Source organism: Daktulosphaira vitifoliae, unplaced genomic scaffold, assembly GCF_025091365.1.
Source record: "Daktulosphaira vitifoliae isolate Bord-2020 unplaced genomic scaffold, ASM2509136v1 Scaffold_1, whole genome shotgun sequence".
In the NCBI taxonomy this organism is placed as follows: domain Eukaryota; kingdom Metazoa; phylum Arthropoda; class Insecta; order Hemiptera; family Phylloxeridae; genus Daktulosphaira; species Daktulosphaira vitifoliae.
Genome location: NW_026099572.1, coordinates 63,328,362 through 63,354,108, shown reverse-complemented (window position 1 = coordinate 63,354,108; position 25,747 = coordinate 63,328,362). Strand labels below are relative to the sequence as shown.

General features: G+C 24.5%; 1 protein-coding gene across 4 annotated transcripts; it reads left to right on the top strand.

The window, feature by feature from the left end:
• The first annotated feature begins 492 nt into the window (after positions 1-492).
• Positions 493-25,747, top strand: LOC126910342 (uncharacterized). 4 transcript variants are annotated; one of them, XM_050692834.1, is made up of 7 exons: positions 493-703; positions 9,704-9,879; positions 9,967-10,206; positions 18,393-18,543; positions 19,357-19,496; positions 22,322-22,465; positions 24,770-25,747. In XM_050692834.1, the coding sequence occupies exons 2-7, from the start codon at positions 9,778-9,780 to the stop codon at positions 25,250-25,252; spliced, it is 1,260 nt and encodes a 419-aa protein (XP_050548791.1). In that variant the 5' UTR covers positions 493-703; positions 9,704-9,777; the 3' UTR covers positions 25,253-25,747. The 4 variants fall into 4 exon arrangements, with proteins under 4 accessions (XP_050548791.1, XP_050548789.1, XP_050548790.1 ...); XM_050692832.1 differs by adding an exon at positions 2,754-2,821 and having other exon boundaries at positions 9,704-10,206; XM_050692833.1 differs by having other exon boundaries at positions 493-690; positions 9,704-10,206.

The following is a 25,747-nucleotide window of genomic DNA, read 5'->3' as shown; positions in this document are numbered from 1 at the left end:
AAATATGGCGTAAGGGTGTACATATTATTTTTATCGATGTACTCTATGTTTTTAAAATTTATCTTTTTTTGTTAATCAATAAAATTTTTTCAAACAGTAAGGTGATTTTAAGAGGTTATAAATCATAACGTATGTCTTCGAACCATAAAATTAACATTTTAATAGGATAATTCATTGAACAATTTCTTGGAATAAAAATTATTTAACCATGAATTGTAAATATTACCAATATGATTAAAAACCTATTTATAAATTAAAAATATATGATATCTTTAATAGACTATACAAATAACATTCCAGTTATATTGAAAAGTGTCATAACAAAAAGCTGAAGAACTTTTTCAATGAAAATATACCTTCTTTAACTTTACTATTAATCTTACAACTGGCATTATGTAATGGGTAAATTTAACGACCAACCACAATAATGAATTTATTTTCATGCGAATGATATTATATCTCCACCCAAATGACGTACAGAATTAATGGTACAGTAGAAGTTTCTGTCACGCATTTATAACAATAGGTTCAGTGTTAAGAGTTGTTGTCGGCTGTTCGTGATTATTCATTGTCAAAAATTAATATTTTATTAAATAATACTACTGTTTCTTTACATTAATATTATTTTGTATATACAATTAAACTATGCATTTGGATCATTTTACAACAAATTATTCGAGGGCAATCAATGTATGTATTTTTGGTAAGTAAACATCGAACAATAAATACTTTAATCAGTTATTTATTACTAATTATACAGTGATTATTTTACTTTATTTACATAATAGCACTTAAAAACTACTATATCGATCATTTGATATTATCAAAGTCAAACAATTTAGTACATAATTATTACGGATAATGATGTAGTTTAAATTACTATCTGCATATATATTGTAAAATAATTTTAAAACACCAGGAACGCAATTTCATATTAGTAATTAATACTTCCAGCGATCATATAACTTGTTTTTAAAGTTTCGTCTTGTCTAAAATTTAAATCATGTTATTGTACTTTGTAACGAATGTGAGCACAAGCCTATAATTGTGAAAAATCTATCCTCTATTTTCCCACGAGAATATTTAAAAATATTTCGTATATTTTTAACGACCAATATTTCTGAATTACCTATAAACGAACTAACACATTAGAAAAATACATATTGCATCATTATTTTTATTTCCTACTAAATTAAAATATTTTTAAGTACAATAAGGGTNAAAATACATATAATACATATCATTATTTTTATTTCCTACTAAATTAAAATATTTTTAAGTACAATAAGGGTCGTAGGTAGATTTTTTTGAGTTGTTTAATAATTATCTGTTTCTGTTTACTATTTTATGGATTTTTAGGTGAAATAATCTGACAAAAAAAAGAATTTTCTGCTTCTGAATGAAGACTGAATATATTAGGAATTATAATTGTTTTACAAATAAATTAACACAACTTATAATCTTAAAAATTTGAACACGTTTATCATGTATCACTTTAAGCGACTCTTGGTTGGTACTTATATTAGAAATCCAGTCATATTTTAGAACAGTAACATAGGCGTCGGATAAGGTGATAGGAGGAGGGATTTAGTTCCTCCAGAAATTTAACAAAATTACATGCATTATTATATAGAAGCTATTTTGTGTAAGAAAAAAATTTTTATTTTTTAACATTTTTACGTCAAGGAACAGGAAATTTCTTCAAAAATTTTATATCAATGTGTGCCGCTTTCTACAAATACGCTAATATTAATTTTAAATAATTTGATTGAAACGTATTTATTTTATTTTCCTTTTTCTAATAAAAATTGAGCATATATTTAGGAAACAATTTTTTTGATCTGTAGAAAATAATTTTTTTACTAGTATATTAGTTCAAGTTTTAGCATTAATCCATAATAATTGTATTTATTAATACAATTCAATCTAGGAAGTATCATTTTGTTTTTATAAATGTATTGTTCATCTGTTGAGTTTATTTTGTCAATAGTACAATCGCAGAATAGATTGTATCTTTTCAATGGAACAACTATAAAATTCTATAATACTCAGTGTTATATATCCCTATAAATTAAATACCATGGACTATTAATATATACTTTTTTTTTTTATTGTTTTGATATATACTCATTAATTTTGTCATTCTCAGCGGGATAACACTTAAACCTTAATGGCTAGATAAATTAGATTTATGTGTATCAAAGATTATAAAATGTCCGCGGAGTCTTCAATAATGTTCAATAAATTTAATTGAGCAATTTTATAAACATATAATAAATGAAAAGTAAAAATAATAGGGCCTAGTATCTCAAAATTCATAAATGTTTTTTTTAAAGATTTTTTCTCAAGAAAAAGAAGTGATTATTAAATTATAAATTTATCATTAATCGTTTTTATATGGGAGAAAAACATTAATATTTTTAAATTAAATTACTGTTTCAGTTATTAAACATTTAATGATATGTTGAAATTTAAAAGTAATATTTAATTTATTTAAATGTTATATAAATAGGTAATATGTTACAATAAATTCTGTAAATTATTAGTGTTTTAAGAAGAGTTCACGTACAATTCTTTTTCCCGTTATATTCATATGTAAAACAGAATAATATCGTTTATATAAGATGTTCTCAACATTTATTTTTGGCTCTACCTATTCATATCTATCAACTATTTGCTCATGAAATTTCGCTACTATTAAACGTATTGATGTAGGTTCACTTAATGTAAAATTTAAACTGTTCTTTCAATAGTGCCGATCGTAATATAACTGATTGGGATCAATTAACTGTAGAGAAGAGGCCAAGAGTTCGAATAATAGGTAACTAGTGAGTTGTCTTCAGATAACAATTAATTATTATTTTTAAATAATTATTTGCCAATTGGTTTTTTATTGAAAGAAAATTAATCGTATGATCAATGCATTCGCTCAATCACAATAACATTAAAATCATTTGTCGTCAAACCTACGGTTGATAATATTAGCTCATCAAACCTTTAAATTATAATTTAATATAAATATTGTAAAAATATTTCGTGCTTTTTCAAGTTTGAGAAGGTAATAGTACAATGTGCACCCTGACTTACAATCTGAGTACATGGCTAGTTCTTTCCTACTTCTCTAACAACTAAAATCTTTTAAGCCTAAACCCTTCCTTTTTTACAGAAATCATTTCTTTCAGAGAAAACATTAAATATAAATTGAATAGTAATAATTATAATAACAATGTGTTCGGCTTAAGTTGTTTTAAGATTCAGATTATTATCTCAGGTAAAGCTATATAAAGAATTAGTAAATTTAATGACAAGGCTCTTTAAATTATGGAAAATCTTGCCTTTACTTAAGTGTAATATGAGAAATCTCTCAAGTTTTCATTGTTACTTAATTGTATAGAATTTAACCAATGTAATTATTATGTATATTAATAGTAAATTATAATAATCAAACATTTTAAGACAATTTCGGACTCTAAATCACAAAATGCTTTAAATGTTCATAATACTACAAAATAATTTAGGTTGCTAATTTCTATCTTTAGTCAACCTTTATAATAAACAAATGAAATTTTTATTGTTAATAAAAAAATTATCAATTTTATCAAGGTATATCCTAATTTTTGAGATTTAATGAATTTTTCAACCATTTTATTAAATATTAGGGTCTAATTTGGCATTTGGGTTTAAACAAAAATTATTAAGTAATAACCATTTATTATTAAAAATGCTTTGATTATTCCATATAATGTTTCTTTTTAATTACTGATATATTGTTGAAGTAATTTGATTCGAAGAGTTTCATTTGATTTTCTTTTTTGATTATAAAAAGTAACATTTCATACTTCTACAATTGATTAATATTCAAAATTAATTTGTTTAACATTATAAAAGCAGTCTTATTTTAATTATAACAAAAATGACAAAGTATAGCGTGTGATTATTTTCAAAAATTTTCTTTAATTATAATTATTCATATGATTGTATTTTTTTAAATTCATAATATTTTTTAAATCAACGTTTTCGTATAAAAAAATTGTATGCAAATGTATGCTTATGGAAAAAATGCACTTAACTGGTACAATATGACAATATGTTTAATTTTATATAATATAGTAAATGAAAATATTAAAAAAATAGTGTCCTTCAAAAAATATACAAATTGAACTAGACCAAAAATAATATTATGTATTGAAATAAAAAAATTATGATAACAAAGACAATTAGTTATTTTATTAAACATTTGTAGTACATATCTGTCACCGATGCATTTTTTAATTTAGTAAATAATATCAACTCTATGTGGCCTTTGGTTAAAGTTCTAAATTAACTTATTTTCATTCACTGAATTATTTATATAAATTGTCACAATCTTGGTGTTATATACAGCATTTATTATTTATAAAAAAAATAATAATGTCTTATGTCATTTTAATTTTGAATAGAGTTTATTGATAGACGAATAACGAGTACAATATTGTTAAATATTATAAGATACAATAAGATAAAACACTACTCCAGAAAAACTTCCGATTACGCCATAATCAGGAACGTATGTAAAAGAAATAGTTAAACCCTCTTACACAATTTTTTTTAATAGTTACCAAATTAAATTAGAAATAATGATTTGGATTCATGTATTGAACTCCTTTATAAATAATCTATATCTACGTCAGTGGCCATAATAGTATTATGATATATCATATTATCATATAATAATATCATCACGTTTTAATTCTTATAACACCAAAATTTAATAATTTATGCCCGAATGTTTATTTATCACGCAGAGAAATTTACACTAAAATCAGACTAATAGGTACTTGCGTTAATTAGATAAGTAATTTCACAGCTGACTCTAAGCGCGAATGAAAATAATTACATATTTGTCATGTGAATTTTTCAACGTGAAAAATGATGAATTGTGTGACGAACGTTAAGAGGCGGAACATGATTGTCTACTTAAATAATTATGCTACACGTAGATATTAATCAACTATATAATTTTTTAATTGCTGTTTTTCATTTTAAATTTTATGGAAATTTATGATTTTGACGGTTGGTTTAATATATAAAATAAAAATGCGTTGTTGGTATTAATTAAAAAAAAGTTTACTAGTTTAAATTTCTAATAGTCAATTTGGACTTCACTTTTTAGAATTTTCGCACTTTTACTACTGTTATTATAGTCATAGTGTAATATTATATCTCATTGAGGTTAGGTGTAAAATACGATAACGAATAAAAAATAAGAAATACTATATACATTATACGTAGGTATAGCGTGTGTTGTATTGGCCAACCAGAACGGCCTGAAGGTTAAAATATGGGTAACGAAGAATAACGCGACATGGCACCGAATATAGAAACGCTTTAATTTTTAGTTTTTGTTTTTTATTATTTTTATTGTTCCGGAGTGACTTGCAAATGCAGACTTTTTTATTGCTATTATAATTATAATGGTACACATATTTTGCACGTTTCCCGTCACAGTATATACGTCACTTGAACGATAGTGAAGAGTTTGCGTAACAATAAATTTAGCACATCATATCACAAACTAAAGTATTTGATAATTTTACAGGAAGTATTAATATTTTAAATAGTTTAAAATTAATATATTAACATGAAATGTTCATTTAAGGACTATCTTGAAATCCTGCTATTAAAATAAGGTTAATTTAAATACATACAAAATAGTCCGTTGCATTATTGAAGAATAAATGCTTATCTTTGTCACACAAATTGTTTGATCTTTTCAAAACTCGAATTATTTTTACTTATAAGTTTATTGTGAAATATCATTTTGTAATTGATTTCAAGATATTGAAGTTCTTGTTATTTTATGAATAATGAAATTTATTTTTAGATTTGATATATAGTACCAGTAATACTTAATTATTCTATCTAATAAAAAAAACAAGGTTTAAAAATTGATTGTGATGATATTAATATATTACTGCTTAAGCAATCATATATTTATATTGTATAAACTAATTTGCTTACATAAATAATACTCATTACTCATTTGAAAATAATTTTCATTACATGAGTCGTAATAAAATATGGGCGTAACTTAATGGAAAATAATGGTATGATACATACAGTCTTTCTCAATTATTTTTAAACAATGTTATTAAATATAACCCTAGTAAAAACAATCAATATTATAATATTAAATAAATTACTCCTAAAAACATTCTGAAAGTACAATAGATTAATATACATAGTTATTGATTTATGATTTTTGAAAAAAGATGGAGGGATGTGATTAAATGTGATATGATATCGATTGATCTGTAAGTAGATGATGTAGGAGATCGTGTCAAGTGGAAGTTTAAGATAAGGGTTGCTGACCCCAAGTCGTTGGGATATAGGCAACGAAATAGAAGTTAAGTTTTATGATTTTTTATTTCATTGTAACAATGTCACTAAGCTTAGTAGATTATTTTATAGATAGATTAATTATATAATAGATTAATTATTATAAATAAAAAAAATTCCACAGAATTAATAATGCAGTAAACAATAATGCAAAAAAAAAAAGTCTTTACGAATTTTTTGTAACTTTGATTGTTAAACGTTTAACTAATAAAAACTGTTTAATTTTATTTTTTGCGAAACATAGTTTTTTTGATCTTTAACGTTTATTTCTACAAATATTACAAATACGAAAATATTGAATCTAAAAAATATTTTTAAAAACTTACGCATAAAAAAAAAGGTATTAACGTAATTTTTTTTTAGTACTACAATTTAAGTGTAAAAATTTAAAAAATAATGAATATTTCAATGTATTGAATGTATTGTATAAAATGTAATGTATTTTGTTAAAAACTATTATCCTAATTCAATCAAGCAATTCCCTTTAACTATATTTGCTTTGTCAATGTTGAAATAATATCTTGGTTATTTGACATAAATTACTATTAATGGCAAAACTTTCAACGAAAATCTACCAAGAGATGACTACAGAGAGTTTTTGGAATTAGTAATTATATTTTTAGGTTGGATACAACCTAACCATTTGGCCCTTACCATTTGGCTAGATCAATGTTTCTACACATTTATTGCCTCAGAATATTTTTGTTCCAAATACAATGTCGTCTAATTATTTTTGCATAGTTGTCTACTATTAGATGAGTCTACTAATAACTATAAAATTTATATGATCTAACTTACATTAAACATAAATTTATAATTATTTTGATTATTTTTATTCTTCAAATTTAAGAATAGCTTTTTAAAATTTTTGAAAATTTGAAAATTTATATATATATATATGATAAAATAAAGCTTATTTTATGTACTAGAAGTTTGTATCAACGATTTATTTTTCATGTGCAAATGACAATCGAAGTAGAACAAAAATTAGGAGTCAATTTCGCTTTTGAATAATCCTCAAATTTTTTTTAAATTAAACGCTATCTACAGATTTACATCGAAGTGTTTCTTATGATAGTGTTAGTCTTTTAATCACTGTCAGATATCATCGATATTTGTCTCAACTATGCCACGTCCCCACTATGCTGCAACTGCATTGTGCTACCGTTTTTATTTTAAATTAAACCACGTTCGCAACGTATAAAGACATACATTTTTAATTAAATGTAATTGAATTTAGTTTAACTGTTATTTTAACTAATTAACTGAAAAAGCTAAGTTATTTCAATGGAAAATTAAATTAGTTAAGTTAAAAAGTTTATTAGAAAAAAATTAACTAGGTAAGTTGAAAAATTCAAAAAAATTAACTTTTTAACTTTTTTTGGGTATTAACTAGTTAATATCCACTATTGTGAATAAGAATCCCATATATTTATTCAAGTATGTTTGAAGGCGGCCTACTTAGCAAGTTGGGAACACGTTGTGTCTTGATGTGTTCGGATTTCGATTCTGTTTCACTAGACTATGAATGTTTTCCCGCCCTCTCTAATATAAGTATAGTTTTAAAGGTAAACGTTAAAGATAAATAGAATGATAATAATAATTTTAATTCCAATATAAAAAAGAACACAATGTATAGATGCTCCAATCTTTCCAAAAAAAATTATCTTTAATTTAATTAAATTTAATTTTTATAATTTTTAATCAAATTAAGGAATTATTAAGGAAAATTAAAGAGTTGTTATATCAAGCAATTAGCAATAACTGTAAAATTAATAAAAAATAATAATTTAGAAAAATCAATGCTTTTAAATAGAAAGCCTTAAAAAACTTAAATTGATAATATTCCACTATCAGCTAAATTTGCCATGTCAAACACTAAAAAAACAGAAGAATATTAATAACATTTAAAATTATTAATTGTTGTCTTTTTTTATTAACCAACCGTTAGGTTGGTTAATACCAACTGGATTAGTATATCCTGGAGAAATTTAAGTGCAGTGGTTTCCCGTTGCCTTCTGCACTGAGAACATGGTGCTTTTTCGCCACCGTAGAAGCGCACGCATGGTCACCCATCTGTTCTCCTACGGCGGTAAGCGCGGCTTAACACTAAAGTTTTGTTAACAACTAGTGTGACCACCGCGCCAAAATTGTATAATTTGTCATAATCTAAAAATTACCTCTACAAATATTTACAATTGATACATTTGTTAAATATTTTAAAAACTTATGTTAAATAAAAATGTTTAAAATATAAACTATAACAGCCAACGTACAGCTCAAAAGTGTGAAAAATAATTATATCCAGTTAAAAGTTGACATTTACAGTTTAAATGTCAAGTTTTTTATAATATGACCGTTAACTAATAAAGATTAAAATATCTGAAAATATGTACGTCCAAAAAATAAGTGACAATCTTTCCAATGATAAAGGATAAAATATATATTTTAATAAAAGTAAAAGTCACTCTCAACAATCAAAAACTCCGTTAGTTATTTTTATTAAAAATATTTAAAAATAAAAACCATTTATTTTAAATTTATATATATTTAAAGTAACTCAATGCGGATACTTCTTGGTTTCGTAGATAGTTCACTACTGATCCTTATCAAAATATTTAATACTACTATTTATACATTTTTCATAGGTTACAAAAAATAAAAATAATAATTGAATCTATCGTAAAGTAAATTAGATAAACCATCAAATTTTACACCTTGTTTATAATTTATTTTAAAAGGTCAACTGCAAGATCTAGAAATAATGTTTAGTGTGCACGAGTATAAAAATGTATAATTATCCTAAGCTTTATACAACGCTGTTTAAATTCATTAATTTATTTAAATATGGTGAAGTGAGGTGAATATAAACGAATGGAGTAATTGTAAATTAATTTTTTTTTTAATATTTAGTAGATTTTATTTTAGGTTTTTAACCTTATATAAGTTGCTATCATATTAAATGAAAGTTAAAAGTAATACGTTGTACATTTATCTAAACAAATGCATTTACAATTATATCACTTCACTTAATATGAATATCTTTTTCGGAAAATTACGAAAAATTTTATGTTTTGGAGGAAACTATACTTGTCTTAGTTTATTAAAATATTTATTGACTTAACCCATAATAGAAATACTAATCTACAAATTATCGCAATGAATTATTATTTCCATGTTAAGATATTTTCATGATTTATTCTTTTTTGTTTTTTATTAATTGCATCCTCCGTGATTAAAAAAAAAATAAGCTTTAATGAAAATTTAGATTATTTTTTCAATATAGATATTTTAACTAATATTATCTGTTTTAATTTTTATACAGCAAATGACTAATAAAAATTCAAGAAAAAACGTCAACATCATCAAAACATTAACTTCTATTTTTCTGAAATAAATATGGCATCGAGAACTACCGATGCAACAACAGTAATTGAGGTAGTAGGTTCTGTAATGGATAGTATTGAGCACCAATCATTGGCCAATAAACCAAAAAGAAATGTGAGTGTACCCCAAATGAACTTACCATTAAGAAAACAGGAATTAATGAGCCGACCATCTAATAAGGAGTTGTTGATATTAAAACAGCATGAAAACTTCACCAGTACTAGAAAGCCTACTGAAAGATTGTACAGAACACCAAGTGACAGACGTACAGCTGGTAATACCAGAGGCAGTTTAAAGATTAAGCTAAGAAATTCGTTTAGGTCTAGACGTGTTAGACAGCAACAATGGGCAATTAATGCATTAGCAAAAAGTAGCCAAAAACTTGGACTTCACAACGTTTATGATAGCAGCAGCAGTCCTACTAGACAACTACCTTTGAAGGTAAAAAAATTAATTTTACTTAAAAAGACTAGAAAAATTTAGTAAATTTTCTAATTTGTGAAATATAAAGAAAGTATAAGAGGCGTATTTAGAAATGTATAGTGGTGGTAGAACAAAAGGAAAACAACATTTAGATGACCTTTTTTTGCTCATAACGTTGTTTATTAAAATCATACCTATATAAAAATTGAAAAATTGGAAGTAAATTGGAATAAGGTATTTTGAAATTAGTACTGATTAATATCTGATAGTTATTAAAATCGTTGCTATAAAACGCTTTGGTGTGTATTTGAAAAAATTAACATACAGGGTGATTTTTTTATCATAACCCACTCAATTACTTGCAGAATAATAATAATTTAAACATTTTTTTTTTTTATTATCTTTAGTTACACATTATTCTTGAATTTTTAACTATGTAATACTTTTTAAGTTCATCCCTTATGCCTTGGAGGGGGGTCAACTTTGTTTTTTTAAATGGTAACACATATTTTTAATTTAATAAAATGTTTGAGTTTTTAATTTAATAGTAAATGGCATTTGAATTTTTAATATAACTTTATTAGCTTATTAGATATAAACATTTAAAGTTTCAAAATTTTGAGTTAATATACATGTATAATACACATGGGATTGTAAATACAGGTAGCTAATTGGATTTTTATGACATTGCTGTCTCAGTCACGGATTGTTTATTATCAATTATGATTATCAATAGATATACTTTCTGTATTGTCAGTTAGTGTATTTATAAACTCATAACAATGTGCCTTACTACAATTGATAATAACAATGCTGTGTACCTGCTAATATCGATGTTATAAAAAACCAATTAGCTACCTGTATTTGTAATCCCTTGTGTATTATACCTGTATATTAATTCAAAAATTTGAAACTTTAAATGATTATATCTAATAAACGAATTAAGTTATATTAAAAATTCAAATGCCATTTACTATTAAATTAAAAACTCAAACATTTTATTAAATTAAAAATATGTGTTACCATTTAAAAAAACAAAGTTGACCCCCTTCCAAGGCATAAGGGATGAACTTAAAAAGTATTACATAGTTAAAAATTCAAGAATAATGTGTAACTAAAGATAATGGAAAAAAAATGTCTAAATTATTATTATTCTGCAAGTAATTGAGTGGGTTATGATAAAAAAATCACCCTGTATACTCCAAAATGACATTATTTTCGACTTTATTCGTCCGAACGTCTCTTATTTTTTTTTAATCATAAAATATATTAAATAAGCTATATTATGATTTAATTTTGAATGATGTAAATGATCCATTGCTATGTAAAACAATTTAAAATCTATAATTTTTACCAATAATTACATAATATTTGGATTTAATGAAATGTATTTAATTGTATTATATATTACCACTGAAAATTTTATTTTTAAACATATATTATTGAAACAGTTAAATTTATCGTATCCATAAAAAGTTATATAAATATAATTTTTAAAGGCTTATAACTCATAGACGACAAGTCATTAGAATGACTTTAAAATTAAAAACAGGCATATAAAAATTAACTTAAAATATATCAAAGATGTTTCTACGTATTAAATAATTCAAAAATATAAAATTCAGCGTAATTGTTAATAATAAATAATTAGATTTCTGAGACATCCCTACTGGGCGTTGAATTTTGCTCTATAAGACAACTTATACCAACATTATTTTTAAAAACATGTTATTATCGATAATCAAAATAATAACAGCATCACTCGGTCAATAAGGAAAGCATGTGCCGCTGTGTCCTTTTTTAAATACGCAAATGTAAATTATTTATGAACAACGAAAATTGATAACGAAGATCGAAAATAAATATCAGCTTTAATACGAATCTTTGCAGGTATTTATTTACCAAATTGTGTTTTTTTTTTTGTGTCAATCCGATAAAATTCTCAGTTTTCATTGGATTGATAATCAAAAAGCCAAAAACATCCGAATTATATATTATTGAAGACATTTCTCTTAAAAATTAAAAAAATTACCATTTTTTTAAACTGAATTTTTAAAAAAAGTTCCGGTACAATTTTTTTAACCTATTTCAAGTTAAAGCTTTTTTTGAATACTTAATGATTTCAAAAATAAACCTAAGTCTACTATGGGTTATTTGCCGTTAAAGCAAATATTGTAAAATTTTTTCAATTACTTTCATATTGTGTAAGAGTTTAAAAAATTTTCTTAACTAAACCAAACTTTTATCAAAATCAGTCTAGGCAATAATCTTTCTTTAGATATGCTTTTTTGAAAAATTTTAAAACGTTTTATATAATTAAAAAAAAAAAATGAAAAAGTTTTTAGTGTACTAGGTAAAATCGCTTAAAAAAAAAACACAATTTTTCTAATTATTTTCTAGTACTTGTTTTTATATTAATAAACAGTAGGGTGGTCCTTATTTTTTCGAATTTCAAAATTTCTTTCGGGACACCTCTCCATTTTTTTCTTTAGTATAAAAAAATAATATTCTGAAAATTTAAAATCATTTGGAAAAATTTAAATCGAGGCGCGCAGCATTTTAAGGTTTTTACCTCGAATTTTCGAAGAATATTCTATAAAACGATAAAAAAAACTTATATTAGAGGTTTTCAAGTGATTTTTTCAATAAAAGTCAAGATACAAAAAAAAAAAACCTTATTTAAAGACAAATATTTTGATATATTATTTTTAAAAATTTATTGAATTTTTTACATGCGATAACAATATATTGATAATTTAAAAATAATTAAACAGCTTATTTTTTATACTTCGTTACTTTAATGATTTCAACGCTCCATTATAACCTTTTCAAATGTTTATACTGGCTTGAATATAAATTAATTAAGTTATTAAGTTGAATTTTATAGCATTGAACTAGTATTAGTTGAAATAAATCATAAAAAATGAAATAAAACTTAATAATAGCTTTAAATTAAAAAAAAAAATTTTTGCTTTACTAAATTTGTTAATCTTTAATTTTATATATCTTTTTGTTTTTTTTTTAATTTAATTATTTGATTATTTATAGTATTTCTTTAGTACCACGAGTGACTTTTCTTTAAATCAATTTTAGTTTTGTAATATTCAATCAACACATGACCATTTTCGCATTTAATCATAGACAAGATCGATAAATGTTTATCTTATCTTGTGTTGTATTAGTCTAAAATCTATAATTGTAGAGGTTTACCTATAACCATGATATGTTAAATGTAATATTTTAAAATTTTCATCATTCAAGTCGAATTTTATTTAATGTAGTACAGCAAGCTATTATTTATATTGTCTGTGAATCTTTTTATTATATTTCATCATTTATATTGTTTTTTTTTACATTTACGTAATTAACTCATTTATAATTTTTATAATAGCAAAAAGATCTAGCAGTTATGTATTTCTAATTGGTAATTACGAAAACCAAATTGTTGGTGTTGATTTGCCCACAAATGGTTAAGTATTAAAAGTTTTATTTTATAATTTAAGAAAAGTAAATTTAAAAATTCGTAGTAGTGTTTTATAACATTAGTTATTAAAGAAATAGAAGTATTTTGGACTAAAGAAAATATTCCAGTAAAAAAAAATCAGCATAGTATTATTCTAGTAGAAGGTTTGTATAAAGAATGAAATCATTGAACAAATCGAGAAAACGAAGAAATTTGACACGAATTGCTAAAGAACAAAAATTTATAGACAAAATGTTTTGTCTATGCGATATAGCACACACAGATGCTATGAATACAATTGACTGTGAAGAAACTAAATTATATCTAAATAACCAAAAGCAGAAAGGTTATTTTAGAAGTACAAGTAAAAATGATTGTTTTGAAGTGAATCATGGCGAAGTTCTTGTTAACTAGCAAAAGAAATTAATCAAAAACGAAAATTTGAAGAAGAAAAAGAACAATGTAAATAAATTTTTGGAATGTTTATAACCATTATAAGCAATAATCATTATACAATTAATAATAATCATTAAAAATTTTAGTTGAGACTGTTGAATTTCAGTCATCAAGTAGTATTGATTTTCGTTGCACAACTCGTCATTAGAATCAGTGGTTTTTATAGTTCTAAAAAGATAACTAAAAGAAAAAGGGCGCAGAAAAATATTATGACAGAAAATCTAGCTGCAACATTGGATCGTTGTAAATTATCTGATAGAGATGCGGTATTTGTACTAACAGCTACAGCTGTCATAATGTAAGTGACTTAATCATTAATCGCTCTTCGATCCATCGTTTTCGTGAAAATTTTCGAAAATATTATGCTACTAAAGTTAACACTCTTTTTTTTAAAACCAACATGGATGCTATAACTGTTCATTGGGATGGAAAATTGCTCTCGTCATTAACAAATAAGGAGCTAATTGATAGGTTACCAATAGTTATAACTTATAAAGGTGAAGAAAAATTAATAAGTGTGCCTAAGTTGCCATCCGGAAATGGAAAAAACCAGGATTTAGCGGTTTATAATGCCTTAGAACAGTGGGGTCTTGTAGATAAAGTTCAGGCTTTATATTGTGATACAACAGCATCAAATACTGGACGTCTCAATGGTGCTTGTATACTTTTTGCAGCACTAAAAATGCAGCACTAGAATTTTTTGATACAAATTTTCCCATAAATAATAAAATAAAAATGGTTTGAGCATTGAAAACAAATAATAAATTTGAAGGAACAAAAAAATATTTTTTACAATCTCAAGATATTAAAGTAATAATCAATATGAATATAGAAGACTTCATTACTACTGAATCAAACAACTTTTTTAAACGTTTTAATATAAGTATGGATTTCTAAAAATAGATCCTATTTTGTGGGAACATAATGACGACTACATAACAGGATTGAACACCGTAAATAAATTAAAAGTTTCAAACGATGTTGCAGAAAGAGGCGTAAAATTAATTGAAGATTACAACAATATTTTAATAAAAGATGAAAAACAAAAACAATATTTATTGCAAGTGGTGTCTGAACACAGATAAATTTATCTTAATAGCAATAAATCAACTTTATCCCAAAACTTTTAGGACATATGGATAAATATAAATAAAAGATATAATGCACTTTTATAGTATTTCATTTTATTTTATTTCATAAAAATAAAAAAATGTTATTATTCATTAATTAAAAAAACTACATATTTAATATTATTAATTTTTTACAAATTTTCAGAAAAAGCTATTTTTTAAATTTTATTTCATTTTTTATGATTTATTTCAACTAATACTAGTTCAATGCTATAAAATTCAACTTAATAACTTAATTAATTTATATTCAAGTCAGTATAAACATTTGAAAAGTTTATAATGGAGTGTTGAAATCATTAAAGTAACGAAGTATAAAAAATAAGCTGTTTAATTATTTTTAAATTATCAATATATTGTTATCGCATGTAAAAAATTCAATAAATTTTTAAAAATAATATATCAAAATATTTGTCTTTAAATAAGGTTTTTTTTTTTTTTGTATCTTGACTTTTATTGAAAAAATCACTTGAAAACCTCTAATATAAGTTTTTTTTACGTTTTATAGAATATTCTTCGAAAATTCGAGGTAAAAACCTTAAAATGCTGCGCGCCTCGATTTAAATTTTTCCAAATGATTTTAAATTTTCAGAATATTATTTTTTTATACTAAAGAAAAAAATGGAGGGGTGTCCCGAAAGAAATTTCGAAATTCGAAAAAATAAGGACCACCCTATTAACAGTCTCAATCAGAAATTAACCTATTCCCATTGATGCGATTTATGGTAGTTATGTAAATTACAGTCAGATATCAATATATACTTTTTTCTAAATATTCTTATATAATAAAATAATTTTAAAACAAAATTAAAAAGAACATGTTGTTTATGTGGACGTATAAATTGTACAATAATTATTTTTTTAATACTTTTAGTTAAAAATATCAAAAAAAAAAAAATTCATCGTAAAAAATTGTGGTCTTAGAAAATTATGTGTGAAACAAAAAGAAAGTTAAAGATTTTATAATACTTCATTAACACATATCAATTGGTCTTATTATAACGAAATATTTTTTATTAAATAAAAATTTATTGGGAATTTAAAATAGAAGAATTTTCAAGTATAAATTATTTTTCATAAGCATTTAATAGAATTGTATGCAATACTACAAAGAGTTTTATTATTCAAATAAAAACTAATAATTTATTAAACTAATTTAAAAATTCCATTTCTTAAATAAATAAAGCTTTTTATTAATTTTAATCCTTTTTTAATATAATTAATTACGTAATGAATGACTACTTCCCAAATAAATTAGAAACTAAAATTCATCAAATTTAACAAAAGAAATATAATTACTAAACATTTGATTTAGAAGGACATTTTACTATTTTTGCATACAATAATGGTAGTTAAAATTCAGTGGCCCTGGCATAGGTAACAATTTTATTGGATTTCATACTTAATTTAATTACTATAGTTGGCTCATCGGCCATAATAATCTTTTAATTAAAATCTCTATTTTACAAAAAATAATAATAAAGAGAAATAATTATCAAGATCGTTAATTATGTTTTATATGTACTGTTGAAAACATAAATTATAAATATACATGTAAAAAATTTTCTATTATATTTAGTTCTACATTTTTTTTTATAGTTTTCTTAATATTTTTACAATTTAAAAAAAATAAATATACAGAGAGGAATACGTTGTTTTTACAAAATTAATAACTTTCTATCTACCAAATAATTTGCGTTGTATTGAAATATATATACAAGGTGTTCAGTAAGTTAGGAAACAGTTAAATTGTTACAAACAATGAGTACAATAGAAATTCGTTTCCTTATTTACTGAACACCCTTGTATATATAAATGCTGTGTGTTACTTTTTTTTACAAATAATTGATGGTTTAATTGAATCACATTTTTATTATTTATTTTTAATAATAAAACAAATAATTATTTTTTTAAATGTTAAAAGACCGTTTTTATTTGAGTTGAGTATATAACATGGGTGGAGCATGCATTATATATATACACCAGTAAAGTGTTGTACTCACTTACGCTATACACACATTCTATTGTATTAAAATGCTTATAATTCAATAAGTACTCAAATTAAAATTTTAATTGACCTAATAAAATTTTTTTTAAAAAAATTCTAAAAGCAGCTCTTATGAAATTAAAAATATATATATATATATGAATTTAACGTAATCTAAGAATACATAGATCATTTTTAAATAATACAAAATATTTAGTATATATTAAGTTATTAAATATTTCAAAATATCCTATACCAACTTGTATTCACTAAAAAACAATGGATGAAACTAAAATATTCATAGGCAAAGTTTGCATTGGGTTTTAGCCCCCATATAAACATTTGAAGACCCCATAAATAAGTGAAATTTTTTGCGAAGAGAGAAAGATAGAACAATGTGGTAAAGTTTGTTATCTAATATTATCAAGTAATCCCAACAGATCAATTTTCCAAGCTACACTCATTAAAATATTGCTACAGATATTTTAAAAGAAATAATATAAAATAATTTATAATATTTACGCGCCTCTTCATAGTATTTTACACTTCCTATTTTATACCTATTCAATCTATTATTTTTATATTACTTTTTTATTTAAATGCTAGGAACAACACGTTTAATGTTCCACGCACTTAGATGGCAAAAATCCAAGTATTGTTAATCCTCCGTAAATGAAAAAAAAAATATTTAGTTTCATGGAAAACGTGTATATTATATTTTTATTACATTTTAATACACTTATTCACTCGAATTTCCGCCAAAAAACATATTTATAGGATAATATTTTTTTCATGGCCACAACTTACTCCATTTAGAATATTATACGAGTGGGCTAAACGATACAGGAAGTTTATTATAAACATTTCATATAACGCTCTGTTTACAATGATCATCTTCTTATTATCTATAATGGAAGCAAAGCGTTCAGTTATTAGCTTGATTTTAATATTAGATACACAAAGAATTAAAGGACTTACAATTTATAAAAAAAACCAATAGTACATCATCGAATTATGTTGTGATAAATAATTATTAATACGAGTTTTTCATTCGGTTATACGTGTCCAGAAAACCGTCATGGAAAACTTACAGGTAACAACTTAAAATAATAAATTTCAACTGTATAAAGTATTAATATTTTATTTGATTAACAATTGATAATTACTATAGGAAAATTTAGAACAATGCTCAAGAATGCATCATAATTTGCAACCGGGGCTATTGTTCCACTCATCATCGGGAAGCGAAAATAGTTTAGTACGTGACAGATCCCCAACTATAGTAAACAATATCCGAAAAGGATCTCCGACGCCATGGACAAGTATGTGGCTCCCACATTATATATATTAGTAGAAACTATGTCTATGAACCTAATTAATTGGAGCTGTGATTAAAACCAGTGAGGTTTTTGCAAAAAACCCTTTTTTTTTATTTTAGGATATACGCTGATTTGAGTGTATACCCTTCAATATAAATAGTACATAAGTATTATTTTTCTTATGTATACGTTGATTTAAAAAATTATAAATGAGTATACGTATACACCTTAAAATACCACTGATTAAAACCCTAACTTATTATATTATTATTAATTACAATACCATAATTATATCATGCTTAAGATTCTCTGTTTTAAACTTTACTTAAACATAGGTTACCTGTTAACAAACCTATTTTTTATAAAATTATGTTTTTATAATTATATGTTAACCGCTTTGAAATAATAAGTAATTAATGTGCTTTTTCATCATGTACTGTTTTCGAATGATTTTTCAAATAAAATATTAAAAGTGATTTTCAAGTAAACCACTTTTTTTTTTATTTAAAAAAGATATTAAAAATAATTTACTGCATCTTCAAAAAGTAAACATAACTATATACCTTGATTTTTAATTTTTCATTTCACTGTAGACAATAACAAAAAATTGTAATAGTATAGTAAGAAATGCGAAGAAAATTGAGGATACGGACGCAAGAAAATTAATCAAGTTAAAAATCAAGCTAAACTAGTATATCTGCGTGACATAAAACGTTTTTAATTAAAGGCTTACGATTAGGGTGGCTGATTTAATATATAGCAACGAAGTTTTAATTTTATATTCTTATACATAAATATGTTTTATGTTTTTAATAGGCTCATGTACTCCGATTGAAGGATCACAGTTTTCTTTAATACCTAATACATGTTGTTGTCACCACCTAATTAATAATTACAATAGTAAAATTATGACTGAGAACAATAATATGTGGCAACACTCATTTAAAAACAATATGGTAAGTGCAATATTTCAATTAATAAATCAATGGTCTAGTAAACATAAGAGACATTTTTGATAAAAATGAATATTGCATAATTACGCGTTTTTTATCATCAATGATAAATACTTAATTCTTAAATAATTTATAAGCATGTTAATTTTTTATCGTTTACCTGTGCAGTCAAGATAACTTAGTAAATCAAGCGATTTCTGAGACTTCACGATTGTGAAAACTTAACTAAAAAAACGATAGCATAATGGGGTTGGGGCACATTATTGACGTGGCATAGATAAGACAAGTATAGATGATATCTGATAGTGATTAAAGTCACTTTCATAAGAAGTGTATCGATGCAAATCTGTAGATAGTGTTTAATTCTAAGAAATTAATGGCTAATAACCAAAGCAACATCTACTCCTATTTCCTTATTATACTCCGATTAGTAGTTCTTATATTTTAAATTATAATTTATAAATAAATATTAATTATAGCAATTAAATATAGTATGTAATTAATATTTAATAATTAAGTCGCTAATTTTCGACATTTCTTCAATTTTTTTTAATTAAAACTGCCATAACTTTTTCAAAAATAACCAAAACAATATAATTTTTTTTTATAATTGCATGATGTTATTACCTATCATTTGATATATTTTTTTTTTTATAAATCTGACTCTTTACTTGCCCACAGGGGGGATTCAAAATAACAACTTTTTCAACTTTACTTTTGAAAATGTTCAGGAAACTCTGACACTTTTATATATATCTTAAATTAAAGCTAATGTAATATACTTTATTATGGGAAAAAAAATTTCGGACTTATTTTGTCTTCACGGTGATAACAAATATCAAAGTTAATAAAAAAAAATATGATTTTTGTAAAAAATCATTTTTTATATTTTTAACTTAATAATGCTATAACTTTTTGAAAAATATATGGATCATTATAATTTTTTTATAATAATAAGATACGTACTATTTATATTACTCTTTTATGGAACATACTTTTTTTTTTAATCGGACCATTTCCTCCCTTAATATATTTATATATTATAAATATATATATTCATATATTACACTTATAAATCATAAAACTTGTAATCAGAATATAAATATGGAAATAAGAGATCATGTAGCTTTTGGAATAATCCACCAATTTTTTAAAACTAAACACTATCTACAGATTTTCATCGAAGCGTTTTTTATGATAGCGATTTTAATCACTGTCAGATATCATCTATACTGAACTCAACTATGTCACGTCCCCACAGTGCTGGGTTCTTTAACTTTGTAGTAGAATCCTATTACCATATAAAACCTAATTCGAAAATAAATACTTTAAAAATTAGAAATTAATGAATTGTCTATATAGAGAAAGCTGGTTAAAATACTTTTTATTTGATAAAGGTATTTTTTTTTTTAATTTTTGAGGGTAATATCTTTGACTAGATACTAGTTGTGATCATTTAATGTATCGTTCAAAAAAATTGGTCAAGTGAGAGCTCAAAAATAAATGACTGTCACAAAAAAAAACACTTAGTAAAATAATTTTAATATGAATAAGAAATTGCTTCTCACGAGGGAAAACTACACTGACGGGGTCCTTTATATTCATTGAAGTTATTGAATCTAAATGAGGTAAATATTAAATGAGTTGAACATTTTTTTCTAACTCAAAAAGAATTAAGTAAAAAAATGCAAAAAATACATCTCCTTTAGGAGTTTAATCTTCGTATTTCAAGCGTGAAATACCCAAGTGTTATTGACTCAGCAACCGTACATCACATTTCCTTGAAGGATAAAAATGGCAATTTGAGCTAGTTCATATTTCAAATTTATTTTTATTCTCTTATAAGAAGAAAAAAAATTTAAATAAATTTAACATTCTATGCTATGTGAAATAAATTTATATAATATTTATGAAAATTAGTGTACTCCCCTTGTAAGATATTTTAAAATACAATAAAATACAAAGCTCAGAATTTTAACATAAAAAAAGCATATTTTTGAATATGGTTGCTATTTTCACCACGAAGATAACGTAAAATTCGAATTTTTTTTTCATAGTAAAGTATGTTACATTAGCTTTAATTTAAGATATATATAAAAGTATCAATATTTCCGTAAAATTTTCAAAAATTAAGTTGAAAAAGTTAATTTTTTGTAAAAAAGTTTTCATTTTAAATTCCCTCCTGTGGGCAGGTTAAGGGTTAAATTTAAAAAAAAAATACCAAACAATAGCTAAATACCTCATTTATCTATAAAAAAAATTGATCGATACTTTTTTTGAAAAAGTTATAAAAGTTTTCAGTAAAAAAATTTAAAATATGTGCGAAAATTACGGATTTTTAAAATTAAACTTTTTTATGGATTTCCCCTATTTATGGGGAACGAGAGAATTTTATTCAATTTTCGAATTTAATGTTTTCAACTATAAACGATTTGTGATATTTTGACGTATTGTTCATCAAAATCGGTCAGAGAGAACTAAGAATGAGTAGTAACCGACACAAAAAAAATTATCTTTTCAGTTTCGCATAGAGTCTGAGAAAGTATAAGTATTAATATATTATTTTTGTGTGTCTGTCACCACTTTTTCTCAACTCTTATCAGACTGATTTCTCATAAAGATACATCAAAAGATCACAAATTGTATTTAGTTTAAGATATTGCCCATAAAAATTGAAAAAAATAACCCCATTACTTGTAAACAGAGAAAATTTCCCAAAAAATTATTATTTTTAAAATCGGTAAATTTCGACATTTTTAAACTTTTTTTATTTAAAACAATCATGAAAAAAATTACTAAATATTTTATTAATTGTTTTTTTTTTTTAGGGTAAACGTTATTCTGGTACAACTAATTTTAATGGGGAACCTTATGAAGACACTGATGGATTGACTTGGAGAAGATTGCATATGAGTAGAGCAAAACTGAAAGCTACCGCGACTACTTCTGAACTTTTATCTGGTTTTGCTATGGTAATATATACTGTATTAACAATTGTTTACATAGATTTAACATTCTTTAAAATAAATAAATGTAAAAAACAAATAATAACAGTTATTAATTTAACTAACACATTAATTAAATTAATCAAATTTTATTTTGATTTTTTCATGGGATGTCCTTACCACACTTTAAATGAAAATTGTATTATTAAAGTATAATATATTATATATATACACATAATTAAAAAAAGTCCAAATTATAGCTTATCATTTTTAATATATACATTAATTTTATGTACATGTAGTGAATTATGAGATGAAAGATTCAAAAATCTGTATTTAAAAAATATTTTATACCTCTATGACTTCGAAAATTTGTTTAACTTATTTAATGTATACATTATATACATTAAGAATACGCACATTTTTTTTAAGCGTGCCTATGAATATAGATCCTTACTAAATGGCAAAATTATAAATATATTCAACATCTGATTATACAGAGTAACAAGTTTATCATAGGCCATTTGATTGTTTGCAAAATAAAAACGAACTTTTTCTTTTTCTTCACCTATATCACAACTACTTGGGGTCGATCAAGGTTATCCTAACTTTCCACTTGACACAATCTCCCACATTAGCCGCCCTCATATCACATTCGATGACATCCCTCTACCTCATCTTCCTTCATCATTCATTTTCATAACTGATCTTACAGCTTCCGATTCCTCTCTCTTCATAACATGACCAAACCATCTAAATCCATTTTCTCTCATATTAATTACAATTGATACTACACCTATACTCTCTCTTAAATGTTTGTTCCTTATCCTATCTTCCTAGTCACTCCACTCATCCATCTAAGCAGCATTCTTTTCTCTGCTTTATTCTCTTATCAACCGCCCAACACTTTGAATCATACATCATGGCTGGTTTCACTACAGTCTTATAGAACTTACCTTAAACATTCTACCTCTTCTATCACGTCCTTGCCTAATGCCACTGAACTCCGCATTTCACCTACCTCGTATTGACCTTTGTCAAACTAGTTCTTTATCTTCTCTGTCTTACTTCTACATATTTTTAATATCTTTCTTTCGATAGATGATCTTCATATCTTTGGCCTTTGATTAATTTGTTCCCTAATTTCTTCTACTAACACTTTATCGTCAGTGAACAACATGTATCATGGTACCTCACAAATATAATAAATAAATAAATACAATATTGAAATAAAGGAATTTTCATTTTTTTTAATTACATATATTTCCTGATTTATCAGCTAATAATTACTTTTTAGAATCATCCCTTATGACTTAAAAAGGTGTCAACTAAATTTTTTTAATGGCGAAATACATATTTAACTATGTATGAAAGTAATTGGTCTATAAAAACCTTTGAAACAATATTTCAGAAGTTATTAATAATTGAAAGTAATAACTGGTGGTGAGGAGTGAATTCTGTTATTTTTATCATTAGTAATTTCCTGACTGTACCTAGGACAAAGATTTTTAGTCCCACTTTGGTATAAAAATAAGAATAATTTCCAAAGTATTGGTCAAAAATATATACATAACTAAAAAAATGCTTTGTTTTTATTATTGTATTTATTTTGAGATTAATCGAGTGGTTTATGATAAACCGATTAATCTGTAGATAAATTTTATTTTATTTTTATTTTATTTTAATTATTTAACGCCAAACGGCAATTTACAGGAATAATATTATGGTAACCTAAATATATAACATAATATAACAAAAAGAAGAGAAAAAAAAAATAATGTACATGCATATATGTAAAACATAGAGTAAGAAACTATGACAACAAAATAATGATGACAATAAATTAAGATTTATAAGATAAATATAATATATAATTAATATAAGACAGTTAAATTTTTTTAAAAGTAAATGTAACCAAAAAACTAAGTATTATTGAGAGAGCGTAGCATTCTGTGTATTGGATTATTATTATTATAGGAGGTATGATGAGAGGGAACATGAAAGGGAAAGTGATTTCTAGTGGGATAGGATGGAACACGAAAGGATATAGAAGACAAAAGGTCTGGTGCATCAATTAGACCATTAAGGAGAGTATCGATAAATGAACGGTCTGCATCAAATCGCCTAAATTTTAAATCAATGATATAATTATTTCGTTGATTATACAAATCAAATATTAAAAATTACAACTATAATATTTCCATTTTAATAAATTTACTTTTAATTATTTTTAAAATAAAAGCTGAACTTTAAATGGAGTTAGGCTTTACTGGATCACTTTAAAAGAATCCTTAAAAAAAAATATTTTAGTTTTAACTATTTATTATATAGGTGGCCATGGTTGAGTTACAAATCAACGAGCCAACTATGGTACCTGAATGGTTATTCATCATGTTTGCTGTTTGTACTACAGTGTTGGTAGCAGTTCACATATTCGCGTTAATGATAAGTACATATTTACTACCAAACGTGGATGCCATTAGCAAACTACAGAGTACTAAACTTATACAAGAATCGCCTCATGAACGCATGCGAGGCTTCATTGAACTGGCTTGGACATTTTCTACTGTCCTCGGATTATTCTTGTTTTTAGTCGAAGTGGCAATTCTGTGTTGGGTGAAATTTTGGGATCATTCAGTTCGAGCTGCTATGGCTGCCACCATTATTGTCATACCAGTATTATTCATATTTGTATTCTTTGTATTTCACTTTTATAAAAATTTGGTGGTTCATAAATGCAAATCCACAGTATCCGATATTAAAGAGTTGGAGGCTATTAAAAAAAAATTAGATGCTTCCGCTTCGAACGTTTAATTTCTATTTTATAACAGCTAACAACCTTTAATAAGAAAATTTTAATATGTAGAAAAATTATATTTTAAATTAATATCTACTCAGAGGCGTATTTAAGGGAGGGTCAATAAGGACGATTGTCTCCTTTATGAGTAGATACTATCAATATTTTTTAAGTCAATATGTATGAAGTATAGCTCGAAAGAACTTTTTTTGTCATCATTTTGCTTTTTAACAAAAAAAATTTTTCTAATATGATTACCAAATTAAAAAAAAAATTAAGTAACCGCCCTTAAAATAAGCTTTAAATACGCCTCTATATTTACTTATGCTCTTCGCATAACTCAATCCATAAACACAACTTGTAGTTTTAGAAGCTACGGTACTGATCAATCATACTTTATCTAATTAATGATGGTTTTTTTTTCATTTTTATAATAAAAATGTTATACAGGGTGTTCAGTAAGTCAGGAAACCCGTTTCCTGACTTACTGAACACTCTGTATATTTATACTA

Excerpts from the sequence above, each read along its gene's own strand:
- LOC126910342 (XM_050692833.1), top strand. The coding sequence starts at position 9,778 with ATGGCATCGAGAACTACCGATGCAACAACAGTAATTGAGGTAGTAGGT. Across the intron at positions 10,207-18,392 it reads CTAGACAACTACCTTTGAAG|GAAAATTTAGAACAATGCTC; the intron begins GTAAAAAAATTA and ends TAATTACTATAG. Across the intron at positions 22,466-24,769 it reads TTTTATCTGGTTTTGCTATG|GTGGCCATGGTTGAGTTACA; the intron begins GTAATATATACT and ends TTTATTATATAG.